The 23,040-nt window shown below is 46.3% G+C and overlaps 1 protein-coding gene across 1 annotated transcript in view; it reads right to left on the bottom strand.

Annotated features, from left to right (window-relative positions):
• The window catches only part of LOC144773868 (uncharacterized), a 196,871-nt gene that overhangs the window by 42,590 nt on the left and 131,241 nt on the right, over positions 1–23,040 (bottom strand). The window contains exons 3-5 of the mRNA XM_078658952.1: positions 20,576–20,740; positions 15,820–17,328; positions 8,873–8,998 (exon numbers count right to left, since the gene is read on the bottom strand). Coding sequence (XP_078515078.1) covers positions 8,873–8,998; positions 15,820–17,328; positions 20,576–20,740 — 1,800 coding nt within the window. The remainder of the gene's footprint in view (positions 1–8,872; positions 8,999–15,819; positions 17,329–20,575; positions 20,741–23,040) is intronic.

Here is a 23,040-nt window from a genome sequence, read left to right as displayed (position 1 = left end):
CTTCGGCCCGGCTTGCTTGAATCCTGATGGAGCAGTGAGAAAGGGACTCATGTCTGAGTATACCCTGCCACACCTATAGTGGCCAAAAACGATACAGAAAAGGGGGTGGTGATGAACAGAGTGTCTGAATTAAGCAGACCACTCTTACCCAGTCCAAAGATCAGGGCTTGATCCATCACCGTTATTTATCTCACTGCCCCATCCCAGCTCAGAACCTGGCTATATGCAAATTAGTCTGTCCCTGGCCCAGTGCATCATGGGAACAGGGAAGACCAAACTACCAAGCCAATTCTTCACCAGAAAGGAGACAAGCTACCGGGGACCGGTTTCTGGCATTTCAGCCTCTTCGGCCCGGCTTGCTTGAATCCTGATGGAGCAGTGAGAAAGGGACTCATGTCTGAGTATACCCTGCCACACCTATAGTGGCCAAAAACGATACAGAAAAGGGGGTGGTGATGAACAGAGTGTCTGAATTAAGCAGACCACTCTTACCCAGTCCAAAGATCAGGGCTTGATCCATCACCGTTATTTATCTCACTGCCCCATCCCAGCTCAGAACCTGGCTATATGCAAATTAGTCTGTCCCTGGCCCAGTGCATCATGGGAACAGGGAAGACCAAACTACCAAGCCAATTCTTCACCAGAAAGGAGACAAGCTACCGGGGACCGGTTTCTGGCATTTCAGCCTCTTCGGCCCGGCTTGCTTGAATCCTGATGGAGCAGTGAGAAAGGGACTCATGTCTGAGTATACCCTGCCACACCTATAGTGGCCAAAAACGATACAGAAAAGGGGGTGGTGATGAACAGAGTGTCTGAATTAAGCAGACCACTCTTACCCAGTCCAAAGATCAGGGCTTGATCCATCACCGTTATTTATCTCACTGCCCCATCCCAGCTCAGAACCTGGCTATATGCAAATTAGTCTGTCCCTGGCCCAGTGCATCATGGGAACAGGGAAGACCAAACTACCAAGCCAATTCTTCACCAGAAAGGAGACAAGCTACCGGGGACCGGTTTCTGGCATTTCAGCCTCTTCGGCCCGGCTTGCTTGAATCCTGATGGAGCAGTGAGAAAGGGACTCATGTCTGAGTATACCCTGCCACACCTATAGTGGCCAAAAACGATACAGAAAAGGGGGTGGTGATGAACAGAGTGTCTGAATTAAGCAGACCACTCTTACCCAGTCCAAAGATCAGGGCTTGATCCATCACCGTTATTTATCTCACTGCCCCATCCCAGCTCAGAACCTGGCTATATGCAAATTAGTCTGTCCCTGGCCCAGTGCATCATGGGAACAGGGAAGACCAAACTACCAAGCCAATTCTTCACCAGAAAGGAGACAAGCTACCGGGGACCGGTTTCTGGCATTTCAGCCTCTTCGGCCCGGCTTGCTTGAATCCTGATGGAGCAGTGAGAAAGGGACTCATGTCTGAGTATACCCTGCCACACCTATAGTGGCCAAAAACGATACAGAAAAGGGGGTGGTGATGAACAGAGTGTCTGAATTAAGCAGACCACTCTTACCCAGTCCAAAGATCAGGGCTTGATCCATCACCGTTATTTATCTCACTGCCCCATCCCAGCTCAGAACCTGGCTATATGCAAATTAGTCTGTCCCTGGCCCAGTGCATCATGGGAACAGGGAAGACCAAACTACCAAGCCAATTCTTCACCAGAAAGGAGACAAGCTACCGGGGACCGGTTTCTGGCATTTCAGCCTCTTCGGCCCGGCTTGCTTGAATCCTGATGGAGCAGTGAGAAAGGGACTCATGTCTGAGTATACCCTGCCACACCTATAGTGGCCAAAAACGATACAGAAAAGGGGGTGGTGATGAACAGAGTGTCTGAATTAAGCAGACCACTCTTACCCAGTCCAAAGATCAGGGCTTGATCCATCACCGTTATTTATCTCACTGCCCCATCCCAGCTCAGAACCTGGCTATATGCAAATTAGTCTGTCCCTGGCCCAGTGCATCATGGGAACAGGGAAGACCAAACTACCAAGCCAATTCTTCACCAGAAAGGAGACAAGCTACCGGGGACCGGTTTCTGGCATTTCAGCCTCTTCGGCCCGGCTTGCTTGAATCCTGATGGAGCAGTGAGAAAGGGACTCATGTCTGAGTATACCCTGCCACACCTATAGTGGCCAAAAACGATACAGAAAAGGGGGTGGTGATGAACAGAGTGTCTGAATTAAGCAGACCACTCTTACCCAGTCCAAAGATCAGGGCTTGATCCATCACCGTTATTTATCTCACTGCCCCATCCCAGCTCAGAACCTGGCTATATGCAAATTAGTCTGTCCCTGGCCCAGTGCATCATGGGAACAGGGAAGACCAAACTACCAAGCCAATTCTTCACCAGAAAGGAGACAAGCTACCGGGGACCGGTTTCTGGCATTTCAGCCTCTTCGGCCCGGCTTGCTTGAATCCTGATGGAGCAGTGAGAAAGGGACTCATGTCTGAGTATACCCTGCCACACCTATAGTGGCCAAAAACGATACAGAAAAGGGGGTGGTGATGAACAGAGTGTCTGAATTAAGCAGACCACTCTTACCCAGTCCAAAGATCAGGGCTTGATCCATCACCGTTATTTATCTCACTGCCCCATCCCAGCTCAGAACCTGGCTATATGCAAATTAGTCTGTCCCTGGCCCAGTGCATCATGGGAACAGGGAAGACCAAACTACCAAGCCAATTCTTCACCAGAAAGGAGACAAGCTACCGGGGACCGGTTTCTGGCATTTCAGCCTCTTCGGCCCGGCTTGCTTGAATCCTGATGGAGCAGTGAGAAAGGGACTCATGTCTGAGTATACCCTGCCACACCTATAGTGGCCAAAAACGATACAGAAAAGGGGGTGGTGATGAACAGAGTGTCTGAATTAAGCAGACCACTCTTACCCAGTCCAAAGATCAGGGCTTGATCCATCACCGTTATTTATCTCACTGCCCCATCCCAGCTCAGAACCTGGCTATATGCAAATTAGTCTGTCCCTGCCCCAGTGCATCATGGGAACAGGGAAGACCAAACTACCAAGCCAATTCTTCACCAGAAAGGAGACAAGCTACCGGGGACCGGTTTCTGGCATTTCAGCCTCTTCGGCCCGGCTTGCTTGAATCCTGATGGAGCAGTGAGAAAGGGACTCATGTCTGAGTATACCCTGCCACACCTATAGTGGCCAAAAACGATACAGAAAAGGGGGTGGTGATGAACAGAGTGTCTGAATTAAGCAGACCACTCTTACCCAGTCCAAAGATCAGGGCTTGATCCATCACCGTTATTTATCTCACTGCCCCATCCCAGCTCAGAACCTGGCTATATGCAAATTAGTCTGTCCCTGGCCCAGTGCATCATGGGAACAGGGAAGACCAAACTACCAAGCCAATTCTTCACCAGAAAGGAGACAAGCTACCGGGGACCGGTTTCTGGCATTTCAGCCTCTTCGGCCCGGCTTGCTTGAATCCTGATGGAGCAGTGAGAAAGGGACTCATGTCTGAGTATACCCTGCCACACCTATAGTGGCCAAAAACGATACAGAAAAGGGGGTGGTGATGAACAGAGTGTCTGAATTAAGCAGACCACTCTTACCCAGTCCAAAGATCAGGGCTTGATCCATCACCGTTATTTATCTCACTGCCCCATCCCAGCTCAGAACCTGGCTATATGCAAATTAGTCTGTCCCTGGCCCAGTGCATCATGGGAACAGGGAAGACCAAACTACCAAGCCAATTCTTCACCAGAAAGGAGACAAGCTACCGGGGACCGGTTTCTGGCATTTCAGCCTCTTCGGCCCGGCTTGCTTGAATCCTGATGGAGCAGTGAGAAAGGGACTCATGTCTGAGTATACCCTGCCACACCTATAGTGGCCAAAAACGATACAGAAAAGGGGGTGGTGATGAACAGAGTGTCTGAATTAAGCAGACCACTCTTACCCAGTCCAAAGATCAGGGCTTGATCCATCACCGTTATTTATCTCACTGCCCCATCCCAGCTCAGAACCTGGCTATATGCAAATTAGTCTGTCCCTGGCCCAGTGCATCATGGGAACAGGGAAGACCAAACTACCAAGCCAATTCTTCACCAGAAAGGAGACAAGCTACCGGGGACCGGTTTCTGGCATTTCAGCCTCTTCGGCCCGGCTTGCTTGAATCCTGATGGAGCAGTGAGAAAGGGACTCATGTCTGAGTATACCCTGCCACACCTATAGTGGCCAAAAACGATACAGAAAAGGGGGTGGTGATGAACAGAGTGTCTGAATTAAGCAGACCACTCTTACCCAGTCCAAAGATCAGGGCTTGATCCATCACCGTTATTTATCTCACTGCCCCATCCCAGCTCAGAACCTGGCTATATGCAAATTAGTCTGTCCCTGCCCCAGTGCATCATGGGAACAGGGAAGACCAAACTACCAAGCCAATTCTTCACCAGAAAGGAGACAAGCTACCGGGGACCGGTTTCTGGCATTTCAGCCTCTTCGGCCCGGCTTGCTTGAATCCTGATGGAGCAGTGAGAAAGGGACTCATGTCTGAGTATACCCTGCCACACCTATAGTGGCCAAAAACGATACAGAAAAGGGGGTGGTGATGAACAGAGTGTCTGAATTAAGCAGACCACTCTTACCCAGTCCAAAGATCAGGGCTTGATCCATCACCGTTATTTATCTCACTGCCCCATCCCAGCTCAGAACCTGGCTATATGCAAATTAGTCTGTCCCTGGCCCAGTGCATCATGGGAACAGGGAAGACCAAACTACCAAGCCAATTCTTCACCAGAAAGGAGACAAGCTACCGGGGACCGGTTTCTGGCATTTCAGCCTCTTCGGCCCGGCTTGCTTGAATCCTGATGGAGCAGTGAGAAAGGGACTCATGTCTGAGTATACCCTGCCACACCTATAGTGGCCAAAAACGATACAGAAAAGGGGGTGGTGATGAACAGAGTGTCTGAATTAAGCAGACCACTCTTACCCAGTCCAAAGATCAGGGCTTGATCCATCACCGTTATTTATCTCACTGCCCCATCCCAGCTCAGAACCTGGCTATATGCAAATTAGTCTGTCCCTGGCCCAGTGCATCATGGGAACAGGGAAGACCAAACTACCAAGCCAATTCTTCACCAGAAAGGAGACAAGCTACCGGGGACCGGTTTCTGGCATTTCAGCCTCTTCGGCCCGGCTTGCTTGAATCCTGATGGAGCAGTGAGAAAGGGACTCATGTCTGAGTATACCCTGCCACACCTATAGTGGCCAAAAACGATTCAGAAAAGGGGGTGGTGATGAATGCAGCACTCTTTATACATTTTGTGGAACACCCCCTTTCCTGGTCAAGAAGAGTGTGGAACTGGAACAAAATGGGGTAGTTTGAGTCCAATGTTTATATTTATTTTCCAGACAAAGAGAGTACTCTGCTTAATTCAGAGACTCTGTCCATCACCACCCCTTGTTGTAAATAATTTTGTCCACCCTAAGCGTGGAAGGGTATACTCAGATGTGAGTCCCTTGCTCATTGCACCATCAGGATTCAAGCAAGCCGGGCCGAAGACGCCTGAAATGGCAGAAACCGGTCCCCGGAAGCTTGTTTCCTTCCCAGTGTAAGAATTGGCTTTTGTAGTCTGGTCTGCCCTGTTCCCATGATGCACTGGGCCAGGGACAGACTAATTTGCATACAGCCAGGTTCTGAAACTGGGATGGTGCAATGAGCTAAAAAACGGTGTTGGATCTAGCCCTGATCTCTTGACTGGGTGAGAGTACTCTGCTTAATTCAGAGACTCTGTCCATCACCACCCCTTGTTGTAAATAATTTTGTCCACCCTAAGCGTGGAAGGGTATACTCAGATGTGAGTCCCTTGCTCATTGCACCATCAGGATTCAAGCAAGCCGGGCCGAAGACGCCTGAAATGGCAGAAACCGGTCCCCGGAAGCTTGTTTCCTTCCCAGTGTAAGAATTGGCTTTTGTAGTCTGGTCTGCCCTGTTCCCATGATGCACTGGGCCAGGGACAGACTACTTTGCATACAGCCAGGTTCTGAAACTGGGATGGTGCAATGAGCTAAAAAACGGTGTTGGATCTAGCCCTGATCTCTTGACTGGGTGAGAGTACTCTGCTTAATTCAGAGACTCTGTCCATCACCACCCCTTGTTGTAAATAATTTTGTCCACCCTAAGCGTGGAAGGGTATACTCAGATGTGAGTCCCTTGCTCATTGCACCATCAGGATTCAAGCAAGCCGGGCCGAAGACGCCTGAAATGGCAGAAACCGGTCCCCGGAAGCTTCTTTCCTTCCCAGTGTAAGAATTGGCTTTTGTAGTCTGGTCTGCCCTGTTCCCATGATGCACTGGGCCAGGGACAGACTAATTTGCATACAGCCAGGTTCTGAAACTGGGATGGTGCAATGAGCTAAAAAACGGTGTTGGATCTAGCCCTGATCTCTTGACTGGGTGAGAGTACTCTGCTTAATTCAGAGACTCTGTCCATCACCACCCCTTGTTGTAAATAATTTTGTCCACCCTAAGCGTGGAAGGGTATACTCAGATGTGAGTCCCTTGCTCATTGCACCATCAGGATTCAAGCAAGCCGGGCCGAAGACGCCTGAAATGGCAGAAACCGGTCCCCGGAAGCTTGTTTCCTTCCCAGTGTAAGAATTGGCTTTTGTAGTCTGGTCTGCCCTGTTCCCATGATGCACTGGGCCAGGGACAGACTAATTTGCATACAGCCAGGTTCTGAAACTGGGATGGTGCAATGAGCTAAAAAACGGTGTTGGATCTAGCCCTGATCTCTTGACTGGGTGAGAGTACTCTGCTTAATTCAGAGACTCTGTCCATCACCACCCCTTGTTGTAAATAATTTTGTCCACCCTAAGCGTGGAAGGGTATACTCAGATGTGAGTCCCTTGCTCATTGCACCATCAGGATTCAAGCAAGCCGGGCCGAAGACGCCTGAAATGGCAGAAACCGGTCCCCGGAAGCTTGTTTCCTTCCCAGTGTAAGAATTGGCTTTTGTAGTCTGGTCTGCCCTGTTCCCATGATGCACTGGGCCAGGGACAGACTAATTTGCATACAGCCAGGTTCTGAAACTGGGATGGTGCAATGAGCTAAAAAACGGTGTTGGATCTAGCCCTGATCTCTTGACTGGGTGAGAGTACTCTGCTTAATTCAGAGACTCTGTCCATCACCACCCCTTGTTGTAAATAATTTTGTCCACCCTAAGCGTGGAAGGGTATACTCAGATGTGAGTCCCTTGCTCATTGCACCATCAGGATTCAAGCAAGCCGGGCCGAAGACGCCTGAAATGGCAGAAACCGGTCCCCGGAAGCTTGTTTCCTTCCCAGTGTAAGAATTGGCTTTTGTAGTCTGGTCTGCCCTGTTCCCATGATGCACTGGGCCAGGGACAGACTAATTTGCATACAGCCAGGTTCTGAAACTGGGATGGTGCAATGAGCTAAAAAACGGTGTTGGATCTAGCCCTGATCTCTTGACTGGGTGAGAGTACTCTGCTTAATTCAGAGACCTTGTCCATCACCACCCCTTGTTGTAAATAATTTTGTCCACCCTAAGCGTGGAAGGGTATACTCAGATGTGAGTCCCTTGCTCATTGCACCATCAGGATTCAAGCAAGCCGGGCCGAAGACGCCTGAAATGGCAGAAACCGGTCCCCGGAAGCTTGTTTCCTTCCCAGTGTAAGAATTGGCTTTTGTAGTCTGGTCTGCCCTGTTCCCATGATGCACTGGGCCAGGGACAGACTAATTTGCATACAGCCAGGTTCTGAAACTGGGATGGTGCAATGAGCTAAAAAACGGTGTTGGATCTAGCCCTGATCTCTTGACTGGGTGAGAGTACTCTGCTTAATTCAGAGACTCTGTCCATCACCACCCCTTGTTGTAAATAATTATGTCTCAATGCAACAGCAAGACTCCTAACAGGATTTAGGAAATTTGACCACATATCACCACACTTGAAGGCGCTCAACTGGCTGCCCTACGAAGCTGGAATCCACCTACAAAATGGCCTGCAACACCCACAAAGCTCTTCACCACAACACCCCCCAGTACCTATCCCAAAAACTCACTTTATCTGGAGGAAACAGACACTCCAGGAGCTCCGACAACCCACTCCTGAAACCCCCTCATTTTAGTAAGAAAAAAACTCCGACAGACCTTTCTCCGGAGCGGCATCAAGAATATGGAACTCACTACCCCCATGCATCAGAAAAATCTCCTCTCCACCACTATTCAAAAGGGAAACTAAATCATTCTAATGAGCACATTCCTCCCTTAGCTCCGCACCTGCCTCATCATATGAGGCCCTACAAGCACACCAGCTATTTCACTGACTTGCAAGGCACTGTTCCAGTCCACTACTTCAAACTTCTCTCTACACTCCCCTTAATGACACCTTCACCACTATGACTTATTCGTACTCAAATTTGTTCCCACTGCTCCGAACAATTCATCTCTAGTACCGTCTCTGTTACTTGCTGAAAGTTGTTAAAAATGCTTTTGATATTATCTCTGCTTTGTTTTGCAATTGTTTTTACACTTACTCTGCTTTTTTGTAAAGCGCTCTGATTCCCCAATCTGGGTCATGTTCGCACTATAGAAAACCATAAAAATAAAATAAATAAATAAATAAATAAACCATGTTAAGTGGCTTAACGCTGCCTTGTAAAAAGGCAAAGCCCCTATCGCCACCAGAACGTCAGAAAAAGTGACGTTATGGTGGCGACAGGGGCTTGTAAATATGCTCCAAGATTGCGTCAATATTACAATATTGAAAGAAGATACTTTTCTACCGATATTCTTTGATACAACAACATCACAATATTTAAAAGCAAACTTCGGTAGTTCATACAATGCTATTGCAGAAATAATGTACCCTCTTTACCTCTGCAAGTTCTTTCATCGCCCAGAAGCTGGAATCCTTCTCGGCAGCTGCACTCTATTCCCTTCTGTTCAGTCGGGCTGCAGAGCTGAGAACAGCCACCATTGTTGATGGAACATGGGGCAAATTCTGCACTAAACACAAAAGACCCATCAGCTTTGTTTCACTTGCAGGCTGTTTATGTTTACATTTGTGAAGAACATTGCATAATATCTGAAAGGATGAAAGAAGAGCAATAACGCAGGACCTTCGGGTGCTTGTCAGTAGCATCATTTATAGGTGTTTTCTAACCCTGGGCGGAGGAATCGGCTACGCCCACGGAGTAGGCGTAGTGTTGCCTCCTACGCATTTTGCGTAGACAGCGTAGCCGGCAACACTACGCCCACTCCGTGAGCGTAGCCGAGTCGGCCGCCACCCGCCTCCCTCCCGCCCTCCCCTACATACAGTATTTTAGCAAATACCCTTAATGAAACTATTTTAAGGCACTTACCGTGTCCGGGGGCTCGTCCGGGGCTCCCTCTGGGAATAGCGTCCTTTCCTGGATACCAATGCGCATGCGCGGCCGCCCGCGCATGCGCATTGGTATCCAGGACAACGCTATTCACAGAGGGAGCCCCGGACGAGCCCCTGGACACGGTAAGTGGTTTAAAATAGATTTATTAAGGCTAGTTGCTTAAATAATGGATGTAGGGGAGAGCGGGAGGGAGGTGCGTAGTGGGGCTACGCGGAGTGCGGGAGTGGGCGTAGCTTCTCGCCCTCTCCGCGTAGCTCAGCGGAGCCCCACTACGCCCACTACGCCCAGGGTTAGTGTTTTCATTTACCCTTCAAGTACTGTGGTCTGTTTTCTTTCATGGAGTGTGACTCTGGTATGTCAGAGATGTCATAAATTACTGGCTTGTTGCTGGTTTCAGAAGTTGGTGGCACCGACTCAAGTCAGTAACTTGGCTGTAGTTAGGGTTCACTTGTCCAGGGATGGGAGGGGGTGTGATTGCTGCTTGTGTAGTCCCTGTCTGTGCAGCGTGCCTTTCTGATTATCTTATATTTTGTAGCTGTGGGTGTGTTGTTTGAGTTTGAGTTGGGATTTGTAAAGCGCGTAGCTACCCTTGGGCATCCCAGCGCTGACAAGACCTTATATCCAGAGAAGAAGAGAGAAGTAAAATGGAATGTTTATGGGAAGAGCCAGGTTTTCAATTGTTTCCGAAAGGTGAGGAGGTTATGTTCTCTCCTCATGGCCAGTGGGAGGGTGTTCCAGAGTCTTGGGGCATTGTAGGAAAACAAGCGGCCTCCGGATCTGGACTTTCTTATCCTTGGGATGCTGGCAAGGGCAAGGGAGTCAGATCTTAGTTGTCTATGGGACTGATGGGGTTTCATCAGAGGTCTGAGAATTGGGGGGCCTTTATCGTGCATTATCTTGTGGGAGATGCACAGGGTCTTGAAGGTAATTTACTCCTTCACTGGGAGCCAGTGAAGGCTTTTGAGAGCTGGTTTCGCCGAGCATCTTGCTTTGGTTCCCGTTAGGATTCTGGCCGCCGCGCTCTGAGCCACCTGTAGTCTATAAACAACTGAAGCGGGGGCCCCCAGGTACAAGATGTTGCCATAGTCCAATCTGGAGTTGACCAGCCCCTGCATCAGTAGCTTCCTTGACTGGAAGGGGATCAGGTGGAGAATCTTTCGGAACATGCGGATAAGGCCGAAACAGGTGCCTGAGGTTTTTCTGGCCTGGGTTTTAAAGTTCAGGTCCTGGTCTAACCAAATGCCAAGACTTTTGACCTCTGTTTTGGGGGTTGGGGGAGTTCCCATACAAGATGGCCAGGAGAGGTTGGTGGGAAGCTTGTTAGGGTTACCCAGGAGGATAATCTCCGATTTATCTCCATTAAGTTTTAGTCGAGATTCACACATCCATTGGAAGACCCTATCTAGGCACATGGCCAGGTTGTCTAAGCTGTTACTCGACTGGTTGATGGAGACCACCAGCTGGGTGTCGTCGGCGTACGTTACTGTTTTGATGCCGAAGGGGGTAACAATGTCCTCAAGAGGGGACATGTAGACGTTAAAAAGTGTGGGGCTCAGGGAGGAGCCTTGAGGAACCCCACACTGTAGGGGGAGGGCCTTGGACGTGGTGATGCCATCTGACACTTGGAAGGATCTTTCCTCGAGGAAGGATTTGATCCAGGCCAGGGCGGAGTCAGCGACTCCAATCTGACTAAGCCGGTGGACAAGGATAGCGTGGTCCACCGTGTCGAAGGCGGCACTCAGGTCAAGGAGGATCACTGCCACTGATCCTCCTGCGTCTATGATGCTTCTAGCCTCTTCGACCACGGCAAGCAGGGCGGTGTCGGTACCCTGTCCCGGTCTGAACCCGGTCTGGGAGTGACGTAGTAGGTGGTTAGCCTCCAAGAAGTTGGACAATTGATGGTTTGCGATACGTTCGGCCACTTTGCTGATCCCGGGGAGGAGCGATATGGGTCTAAAGTTGGTAGGATCCGTGGGATCTAGGTGGGTTTTTTTAGGAGAGCTTTGACAGTGGCTTTCTTCCAGTTGGCCGGGACAGTGCCATTTTTAAAGGAGGCATTAATGAGGTTGGTAATGGGTGGGGCTACCGTGGGGGCGACCAGTTTTAACTTGCTGATGGGAGCTGGGTCTGAAGAGGAGCCACTTTTTACAGTTTGTAAGGTGGATAGGAAAGTCTCAGTGGTGATCTGGGACATGTACCCTCTGTGAGGGGGGGTGAGGGAGTAGCAGTTGGTGGGGAGGTGGGGGCTGGAAGTGAGGTCAGAATTTTCTCGATTTTTAAAGAGAAAAATTCGCCCATCTGTTTGCATCTGGCACCCTCTGGGTCCGGCGGGGGTAAGGGGTCTTGAATTTTTTGTGAGGAGACGAACAATGCGGTACGTTTCCTTTGCAGAGTTGGCTGCTGCTGCTATCTTTCCTTCAAAGAAGGTAGCCTGTGTACTTTTTATGGAGTTTTTATAGAGCTTGATGGCGGCCCTGTACTCTTTTTTGCATTCGGTCGTCCAGTTTTTTCTCCATACTCGCTCAAGTTTTTTGCATCTTTTTTTAGATTTCTTAGTTCCTGGGTGAACCATGGTGATTTAGCCGTTTTTTTTATACTGGAGAGGGGTTTGAGTGGCAGAGTGGAGTGTAGGGATTGGTTGATCCACTCGTGTAGTTGGACATCAGCTCTGGAGGGATCTGGGTCCAGTATAGGTATAGTGGAGGATAAGACTTGGGCCCAGGAGTTTATGTCCAGGTTTTTCCATGGGCGAGAAGGAGGTTGGGGTGGATGTCTTTCGAGAGCCTTAACCACGAGTTGTAATTTGAAAGGGACTAAGAAGTGGTCAGACCAGGGAAGAGGGATGGGGGGTTGAATAGTAAGTCTCGTGAGATTGGAGAATACAGGGTCCAGCAGATGTCCTTTGACATGAGTAGGAAGGTTGCTTAGTAGTTCAAGCCTAATGGAGCCCAAGTCTGCTTTAAGATCCGCAGCTGGTTTGCTAGAGGGGTCGTCAAAGTGGAGATTTAAGTCTCCCAGTAGCGTGAAGTTAGGGGATACGCAAGCGAGGGAGGATATGGATTCAATTAGGGAGTCGTTAAAATGTCATACCGGCCCCGGGGGGCGATACACTAGTAGCCCTGAAAGGGTGGTCGAGGGCGGCCGATGGATGGAGAAGAGAACATTTTCGCAGTCTAAAATAGGGCTTTCTTTGAATTGGCAGGACAGGTAGTCTCGATATATGATCGCTATTCCCCCACCAATACCTACGGGTCTGTTCTGATATTTTATGAGGTAGCCCGGTGGGAGTGTTTGGATAATGTCTGGTTCTGAACCTGACGTGAGCCAGGTTTCCGTAAGGAGGAGTGCTTCTATGTCCGAGTCCTTCAAGAGTAGATTGATTTCAGTGTGGTGCCTCGAGAGGGATCCGCAGTTCAGCAGGGCCATGTCGAGGCAGATAGGTTTTGAGGGGGGGTAGGGACTGAGCTTGTAGGGGCAATTTAAGCATCGAGAGTGTCCTTCCTCTGGGGAAATAGAACCGTTACATAGGGTAGCTGGTAGGTCTCTTAGTCTATGCAGGGTATTATTAGAGTATTTGATGTTTGTTTGAATGGGAGAGGCAGGGGATATGGGATCTGGGCTTGGTCTGGCGCAGACGGGCGCAGACGGGCTTGCCTTAGGCGCTCCCGCTGCGCTCATCCGCTGCGCTCATCCGCTGCGCTTCCGTCCTAGGCACATTTTATAGGTGCTTGCTGACGGGGAAAGGGGCTTGGCCTAAAATGGGGGCGTGGCCTGCGTCCTCGCGGTGCTCGTGGAGGGGAGTGAACAATGTCAGGCAACGCGGTAGCGTTAGAGTCCGCTCCCCGTGCCTGGTGTTCTGCTCAAGGTGCCCTGTAAGTGGTGAGTTGTTTTTAAAAGATATATCAAGTAGCAGTAAACAGATAACAATTTTAAAATCAAAATGTGCAAAATGTGCTCTCCCGGCTTCCGCCTCAGGAGTGGGGTCAAGTCTGTTGTGGGACAACCATTCCTAGAAACTGGCAGTGATGGAGTCAATTGTTGTGGTTTGGGTGTGCCCTCCCTGGTATGTTTGGTTTCCTGTACGGGAAACATTGTTTACAACGCAGGGATTACATTGCGATGCTATTACATCGCGGTTTTCACAACGCAAGTCGTTACAATGACTTGCGCTAGATGGCGCTCTAGGACAAGGAATAGTATAATTTACTATCCAACACCTTCCCAACTGTATGTAGACTGGAGTTGGAATAGTAAATTATACTACTCCTAAGTCCAGCGCCCTCCAACGCAAGTCATTGTAACGACTTTGGTTGTAAAACCGCAATGTAATGTACTGCGATGTAAATGTATGCGTTGTAACGTCACACATACTCCTGTACTGGTATGGAGAGTTCGAATGGCATTGACTTCGTTGTCGTCTTATCACAAGTGCTTTCCCTTGATCTAGCATAGGGCCACAGCTAAAGGGCTAGGATCTGAAGTGTATATGGTTGTTTTTATGTGGAGGACTGGCACAATGTAGTGCAGGGGCTGGTATGGTGATTAGCAGCGGCCATTAGTTCTAGGTCATTATTTGTTGTCTGGGTGGGGGTCACGTTGAGGTGCCAAACCAACATATGTGGTGGTGGGTTTGAGCATGCTGTTCAGAATATATTTTGAGGAACTGGTTTGCAAATGTCTCATGGATCCATGATCTTTTCCCATCTGATTTTTACATTTGTCGAGGACCAGATTTTTAACTTGAGCTTCTATTTGGCTTGTATTTGGCAAACATCTCCTTTGGTATTGCCGGATGGTCTTTGATGCTAACATTAAACTTGCTTCATCAGACCAAAGGAAAAATTAGGATCCTACAAGGAGTTGAAATCCCTTAATTAGATCCTCGCTCAATGTTTGAGTGGCAGCCTAGACAAAGGAATGGCTTCAATAGCTAAATTGAACATTGGGACAACATTTATGTTGCCAGGGTAGCTGACAAATGAAAATCACCCAACAGTATCCAGTGTTGGTGTTATGCTGTTATGCAAGCAGGCTCAGCAACTGACTTGGATCTGCACAAATGCATCTGTGATGCTAAGCTCAAACATAGCCCAGTCCACTGGATGTTGACAAATGGCGTTAATAGGTTAGACTGACCACATTGGTACTTTAAACACCTAAGCATTTATCTGACCATCTTCATATAGTCGTGTGTTCTTTCACGGATTTTTACCAACTAAGGAGGCAGGCAGGATTCAGCCCTATTACTTTATACTTGCAGAAAATTGCAAGGGTAATGGTACCACTTGGTTTGTAAATATATAAAATCTAGATGGGTTATAGTGAATAATAGAGATGTTTTTCATCTAGAGGTTATGAGAGACATCAACCGACAATGAGAATGAAGCTCAAGTTGTCTATGATAACACTCAAAACCCACATGAAGAAAAAAACTCTACGATTTACTTTTTACCGATCTATAGTTTTATGTTATGCACGGCCCCTCTAAATCTTCTTTCACTGCTTTCAACTGCTACACAGAAGCAGATAAGTAATAAGGGCGCCATCTATAAAATGGCCTCTCCATCTTGTCCAAAATGTAAAAAAAAAGAAAATACCTAGTCACCTACCATTTTGTGCCCTCCTATCTCCTTTGCTTCCAAAGCTGTGCTAGAGTTAATTCTGCTAGAAAGCCCTGTCAGAGCAACCTGGAATGCCTTTATGATGTAGCATCAGTGGGAAACAACTTTCGTTACCCACTGATGTGACATCATAGCAGTGAACAGCCAGAATTAGGATCTGGTGTTTAAGATAGTGTCTCTTAGTTAGTCCCATATAGAATTATAGATGAGTAACAGTGAATTACGAGGATGTTTGTCACCGAGGGGTTCTGAGTGACATCAAATACACAACGAGAGCGAAGTACGAATTGTCTATGATGTTACTCATACCCCCGAGGTGAAAAACATCCTCGTAATGCATTAATTATTGCCCCCAAAAATCATGTCTTGCTTTCATCTGCTATGCAGTGGCAGAGGAGAAATGGGAAAGCTATACATAACATTTCCTCTGCTATGTATCTCTGTCTCAAAGGTTTAAATAAAAGTTTACCTGTCATCCTTGACCAATCCCACCACCGTAACTGCCTTCCTTCCCCCTCTTGCAGCTGTGCTTTCTGTCAAAGCAGACAACAGAGCTGTGCTGACAGGCTCTCAAGTAGGCCTGTCAGCCAAACCAGGAAGGACTTTATGACACCACAACAGTGGGTAACCTGTTTTGTTATACATTGCTGCTATGTCATAGCACTGAGTTATGAGCTTCAGAAAGTGAAATAGACAATATAGACTCTCTATGAGAGCCATACATAACAAATCGATTCAATTATAAAAGTCAATGAAGCACTACATTTACAGGTGTAAGTAATGCAAATCAAAAATAGATGAGTACATATACTAACCTAAACAAACGGGTGTGACTCCACTCCACGTCCCATTGCTCAAGCAGAAACTGTAGATATCACCATGGGTCATAGTGTATCCTGGATAACAGGTATACTGAATGTAGTATCGGAACTGATGAGGTTTAGGATTAAATATAGTCCGGAAATGAAATGTCCCGTGGACTGGAACTGGAGGGTACATGCAAAAAGATCTTCTGTTTGGGGACACTTGTGATTCTCCTCCGCTGAGTGCCAAAATTCTACTACTGGGTAGAACTGTTGAATTTCCTATTTTTCCAATCTTTTCATTTTGCTTTGTTGATGATGAAATTGATTCATGAGCCGCTGGAGATTGTGGTAAACTGCTAAAGTGATTATAAAATCTAGTGGTATGATTTGTTTCAATCTCTGACTGCCCATTTATGGTCAATTTAGAGTCAAGTTGTGATTGTGGCATCGGTGATTCATAAGTTTTAGTTGCAACCAATTTACTGGCATAACTTGGGTGATAATGGCCACTGTTCAACTGATTCACAATGATGCCATTTTGGTTATACATCACTGTTGAACTTGTGGTTGTGATGGATACTTTCTCCTTTATTCTAGAATCAATGTTTTGTTTGGTACTCTCCATTTCTGGTGTTGATCGAACAGTCTGTAAATCATTCATGACTTTTGCCTGGAAAGTGGTAGTTCTAGAGTTATCCTTCAGTACTGATTGAAGGCCAGTACTATCAGTAAACCCTGAAGAATGTACCTGTAAAATCGAAGAAGCTGTTGGAAGTACAAAGGGTATGCCTGCGATTGTTAACATTGATGATGTTGACAATTCCAAAGTTTTAGACTTCCTTGGTCTGGTAAAAGATTCAGGTATGGTGCTGAAAAACAGCGCGAAGGAGGTCAAACTAGAATGTTTACTGATTGACCGATGTTTTAGATAGTCAGAATCGGAGCCAAATGATGTTGCTAAAGTCACTTTCTTTTCTGGTGTGATGGATGTTGATAATGGTAAGATATTAAAAAAATTCAGTATTGTATTTGGCTTCACACTTGAAGGCAGAGCTGTTGATGGTATAGTAGCTGATCCTGTGGAAGGAAATGATATACTCATTGCTTTTGTTTGCCCCTGTGGTGTTTGTACAGTGACTTTCAAAGGTAATAAAACTGTTGTTTTTGCACTTGGGGATTCGGTCACCAGTGACTGAGCCTCAGCATTCTTCTCAAACTTTTGTGAACGTTCTTTGCTTAACTCTTGACCTCTAGCCACACCTGACAATTCATATGTGATGGGGTAGCCACTGTCCTTGTGTAAAGGAACAATATAGTTGTCTTTTTCAGCAAAAGTGCCATGGTTTTGAGAAGATAATAGATCCAGTTTAAATGCATTCTTGGGCACTGTATTTCCTTGAAGAAAGACGAGGATATCTTCTCGTAGCATGTTTAAGGGTGAAGGTCTGTTCATCTGCAGACTTGATTTGACTGACTCTGGACCATTTTTCTCCATTACTGTACTCATCATGTCAAACTCTGGAAAAGTAGGACAATGTCACACAATTACTAAAGTCACTATTTTTGCTTGTGATCAACTTTGGTGTTGGTCCTAATACAAATTTGCAGTACACAATTAGCAGATGGTGATAGATTATAAGATCTCTGAGTCAATAGCATGAGGCATCATAGGTGGGAATTAATAATTCATATTTATAGTGTATTGCTAAATCAACTTTTTGATCATATATTAATTTTTGATCGCCATAAAATAAAAGGCTGTTGACAAACTTGTGGCACTACAGAGAAGACAAACACGATTAATTAACGCAATGAAGAGTTTAACATATGAAGGAGTTTATTGTGATTACTGTTTATAAGATGAAAACAGATTAGTGGATAATGGGCAGTAGGGAATTCGTTCGAGATAATCTACATTACTAACAAAAGATAGACATTGAATCAAAAGTAAATTGATATCACAGAAAATAATATTTATTCTACTTTTTGCTTGTGACTTTTCAAAGTTCCTCACTCACAGAGCTTCAGTAGCAAAGCAAAAGGGACAAAAGAAAAATCAGGCAAAGTAGCAGTGGATTGAAACCCCTTGATCCATGGAGCATCTTCCAACCCTGCATTTATAGGATTCTAGGGTTATTTATAGGTTAATTCACACTCCTAAAAATGATATTTTTAATACATTTTGATTATTAGAAAACAACTAGAAACATACACTTGCTGACAGTATTTTGCCCTGGGTGGTTAGCAGTTCTGTTTCCAAGGAAAAACATATAATTTATGAAATGTCTGTTAGGGCATTTGAGGGGGCGATAACAGACTTGAAATGATAAGAAAGTCTTCAATAAACTACAAATTGAAGACAGATATTTAGTTATACAGTTATTCCCTCAGGTAGGGGTGCAAGTAGGGGTGCAGGGGTCCCACTCAGTGATGATCTACATTGGCACTAGCATTCCTATATTACGAGTCTAATTATAGTTACTCGTGTAAGTAGTTTCACATTAATTTCATTATTTGTTTCAAGAAAATCACTTTTTCAAGTCTCCACAATTTCAATGGCACTGTTATCCAATAATAGGTTTGCTAGTCTGAAGGTGCTTCTGTATTCCTAATAAGCATCAAATGTGGTAGTAAGTGAAAATATCCCTGTAGAGTAGTCAGTTGAGGAAAGTCCCATGGAGACAAGCAAGGCACTGGGGGACAAAAAGGTTGAAAGAGGAATGTTCCCTGCAATGTGTACTGTTGTGTTCACCTGAGCGTGTGCCTGCATGTGTATGGTATACTGTTTTTGGATCTTTGGCACTAGCCTCACACTACTCTAGTATGTGTGCGGAGGCCTAGGCCTGTTCCTTGATGTGAGTTATGTCCTGGACCTGTCCTGTGACCTTGAAGAGTGCACCAAGCAGGCTCTCATTGCACAGTAGGCTACTGTCCCTGTCACTGCTTCAGTACATAGAGCAGGGGTGACAGTGTTCCATGTTTTGTAAATCTATAGTTTTGACCAGTTTTTTATCTGTGTCACAGGAGTGGACGCCTGCTGGCTCGCCTGTGTAAAATCGAGCTATTATGCGGTAACCCAGAGTCTAGAGCTAACTTTCCAAGTGTATTTTTTACATGTGTGTGTGTGTGTGTGGCCTGTGTGGTACATGCATTGTGTATGTATGTATGCACTAGCCTGGCCACCTGCACAAGATAGAGGGCAGGTTGTTTTCCAGACAGAGAAAGTGTATTTCTGACATTCCTGAAGCTGGAGGGAGGAGACCTAGCTACTGAAGTAGGAGAAATGGTAGAAGGCTCCTCTAGAATTTAATTTGGCCATTTGCTGAGAGGAGCTGCTGATTAGTATTTATGTAGCACTGACATTTGGTAAATGGTGGGAGTGAAGGGTGAAACTGCAGTGTCTGTTATTCATGGTGAAGGAGACTGCTTAGATGAGACCAGCTTTTTGTCTTTTCCCCGATCCCTATTCAGTGTGGCTGATGACAGCCAGGTGCACACCTCTTTGTGCTTCGACCATTTTGCTGTAAGATGCATCATTCTACACAAAGGCTATGTCTGCTGTGTAGCCTGAAAAGGATAAGTGGAAGCAATACCCCTCGAACCGGTTCTAAAAGCAAAGACAATGGATCTACATCTCCTATCTGCTTTGACTGCCTAAGAGTGAGGCCCACTCACCCCCTGGCTGGTACAGTTCCAAGTTCTCTATGACCAAGGAAGGGAGTGCTCCTCAGAGTACTCAGTGGACTGCTGTGCAGTCAGAGCTGTTGGCTGCCTGACAGCCAGTTTCCCAGAGGTTTGGAGACATTACTTGAAGCTATAACTTGCTGGTAAAAGCTGTTCATCTGACCTTAAATGCCAGAAGCCAGCCTGCCTGCCAGCCTTCTGGCACACAAGAGGCGCCTGTAGGAGTGACTGTCCAGAAAAATTCAGGTACGGTGAGAACCCGGGGCCGGTGGGGTCTGCCAGATGAGGATGGAGAAGAGTGATATGCCTGACACAGGTGTCAGTGGGCAGCAAACTATCTGATTTGCAATTCATGGACCAGCTTCGCTGGTTGAGATCAGGTATTATTTGAAGTGTAAGAGACTGAGAGCTTTTTTGTATTAAAAGGGGTAAAGTGCACCTCATCCTACAGCACACTATTAAGTTTACTGCTGTGGGGGAACTGCCTAGACCAGAAAGGAGGAACTTGGGAAGAGAGCACATTGAGGTGCAGCTAGCCCCAGCAACCAGGAGATTACATTGCATCTTGCCAGTATTGTCTGTGCAGTATTCAATTCTAGTGTGCAATAAACTACCTATTGTCTTGTAAGTAAGCACTTGGTTGAGAACACAGTTATTGCACTGCTGTGTGATAGTTGAGTCTCGACCAACCCTGCACTACCCCCTCGAGAAGCCTACAAATGCTCGCCACCACCATGTCTGAGTCATGTACTACAGAAGTTGTACTTGGCCCAGTTTACAGAGCCATAGTGGGCATTAGAGGCAAACAATCACACCCCTCATAGTTGAGGCCTAGAAGCCCCTGCCCCTGCTTGCCACATGGCCCCCTGAAAGGGTCTGAAAAGAGGTATCCAGTTCCTTGTGTAAGCCTCCACTAGCAGCAACAAATATTCAGGAGGACGGTTGGTGAAGTCGAGCCAGCATAGTGTAAACTGGAGGAGCGAGACATCAAGTTAATTCATCAGAAAATGTGTCAAATACAGTGGCTATGTACATTGTAATGCAAATAACAATCTATTCTCCATAATGATAATTTTCCAACCTTCACACACAGGTGTAGTGCTGTTCCATCTTTTTCCATCACAATAAACAGTTGCAGATCCAAAAAGTTTGTAGCCTTCATCACATACAAATTTAATTACGGAGCCTGAGTGGCTGGAGCGCATCCGGCCATGTATACTCCTCTGAGGTACCGGACATCCACCAGCTGAAGAAAAAAACACAACAAAAAGGCATTCACATGTACAAAATAGAAACCTTTTCATCCATCAGTCACATCATTTGATTTCAAATGTCACTATTGTTCCTGATACCTACATGAAGGCTTATACTTATGGAACACTGCTACAAAAAATGTACATTACACATGGTTCCAACATGTTTGCATTCTCTTACTTAATACTTTAAGGTCCCGATTATGACTTTTGGTGGTGCAGGGGTGGACGGCACTCCACCACCAGGCCCCGGCACCGCCAAGATTCGACACCGCCCACCCACCAGATTACTGAAAAAAGAAAAAACGGGGAAAGCTGTTGTAAATAGAAGTCTGGAGCCGGGTATAACTTAGGTTGTTTTATTCAAGATAGATTTCAGGTCAGGTCTTTAAGATGGTAAGATAAAAGAGACCCACCAGGAGTGACAAGCTTGTCACTCAGCCTGCCTGGTTCCAACTGCCAGTTGTCACTAGGCTAAGCCCCCAACACTCCACGATGTCACCGAAGGTTCTAGTGGTGACATCATGTGAATGACAATGAAATCCCAGAGGCAGAAAAGAGACAGGCTAAATACAACAGAAGCCCTAATCACCCTACTTCTCAGGGGGTAGTCATATAATGGAAAAAAGGAACTGAGAAGCAGGAAAGGATACAACTAATAATACATCTGATGAATACATCAATTAATCATAGATACAGTTAAAAAAGTATGAGATCTTTCTTTTATTGGATCCCTCTAAGTATTCACATTTGTCCATGTTGGAATAGAGTTACTGTACATTGTGCTACATAAAACAATCAAATCCTTTATATACAAAATAGTAAAAAACATTACAAAAATCATACAAAAACCAAATTTAATACCTATAAAAAATACTCCTATCTTCCACACATCTACTTGTGGGAGGCTGTGCATAAGATTCCTGCACAATCACTCTAAATGATAGTCTCTGGGGTCTGTGTGTTTATGCAAAGCAAAACATCATAGATCTTGAAGTAACACACAGTGTATTTAATACATTATGTAATCCAAACCTTCCGGAGACTTCATAAAGAGGTGTCGATACGTTTTGGCCTTTGGCTTTTAGGCCTCTTCAGGACATAAAGAAAGATGGAGCACAACCGCAACCTCTACGGGAGCCGGGAGGTATCACGAGACCACACTGGGTACCGGTAGACCGGAATCCTTGATGAAGCGCAGGCACACGGGCTCCAGCAGGAGGCTCCGCTGCCTCCAGAACAATCTACTCATACTCTGTTTAGCAGCGCTGGCGGCACACAAGTCCAAACCAACAGGCGAAGGACAGCAACTTACCTTCGCGTCTTCTCAAAACTCACTCTACGGCAAAACTGGCGGATTACAACTTTAAAGTGTTCTGGTAGGCCGGCGGGCGGCGTTGCGGTTCCGGTGCCAGTTTCAAAGGAGGTGATGCTTTTGAAAAAGGCACTGAAATGGGAACGCCGCAGAAGGATCCTGCACAGCATGAACTGTAACGTCCATGCCATGCAGAAACTGGTGTGCATTCACAAAGGGCATGAGGCATCAGGGGGCTCTGTAGGGCCCCCTTTGTTTCCTCTCAGCCACGGTTTTTATGGCGGTTCCGTGGCAGAGAGGAAACACAGTGGCGGTCCCATGGCGGTCCAACCGCCCAAGTCATAATGGGACGGTTGGACCAAGTCATAATGGGGCGGTTGGACCGCCGGTGTGGCGGTGGCGGTGGCTGGACCGCCGAGCATCCACCACCAGACTCATAATTGGGCCCTAAGTGTCAAATATTCTCCTGTGAAATTAGATGTACCGTGCTGAATAACAATTCCCAGTGGATTCAATGTATTTTTCAAATATTTGAAAATAAGTTTTCACCAACTTACTCAGATAAAATCACAGAAATACTAACATGTTAGAATGTCAGCGATGTATACAACGTATTATTACTATTATTATTATTATTATTATTATTATTATTACATATTCATTTAATACATAGAGTTGCAACCTGTTTTTTATGGATGCAATAAGAGGGAGTCTACTGTTTTGTATTGGAAGAATAAAAAAGTAGGGGATTGGGTGGCCAATGGCATTTTCCCTATGAATTGTCTCACGGAATTCCTTTATGTTTGGAAAATTAAAACAATGGTTCTCTAGTATTACAAAAAATCACAATACCGTTCAAAGAAAAATGTGAGATAGAAACCATTTTCTCCAAGTTCTTCGATTTTACTGTTTTCCTCATTTTAAATGTACATTCAGGGGAAGGTTTTATGTGTAATGATACAAAAAGGGTACAACAAT

The sequence above is a fragment of the Lissotriton helveticus genome, chromosome 8 (genome assembly GCF_964261635.1).
Source record: "Lissotriton helveticus chromosome 8, aLisHel1.1, whole genome shotgun sequence".
NCBI classification, from domain to species: Eukaryota; Metazoa; Chordata; class Amphibia; order Caudata; family Salamandridae; genus Lissotriton; species Lissotriton helveticus.
The sequence above is the reverse complement of the archived record's forward strand: the minus strand, read 5'-3'. Positions and strand labels throughout refer to the sequence as shown.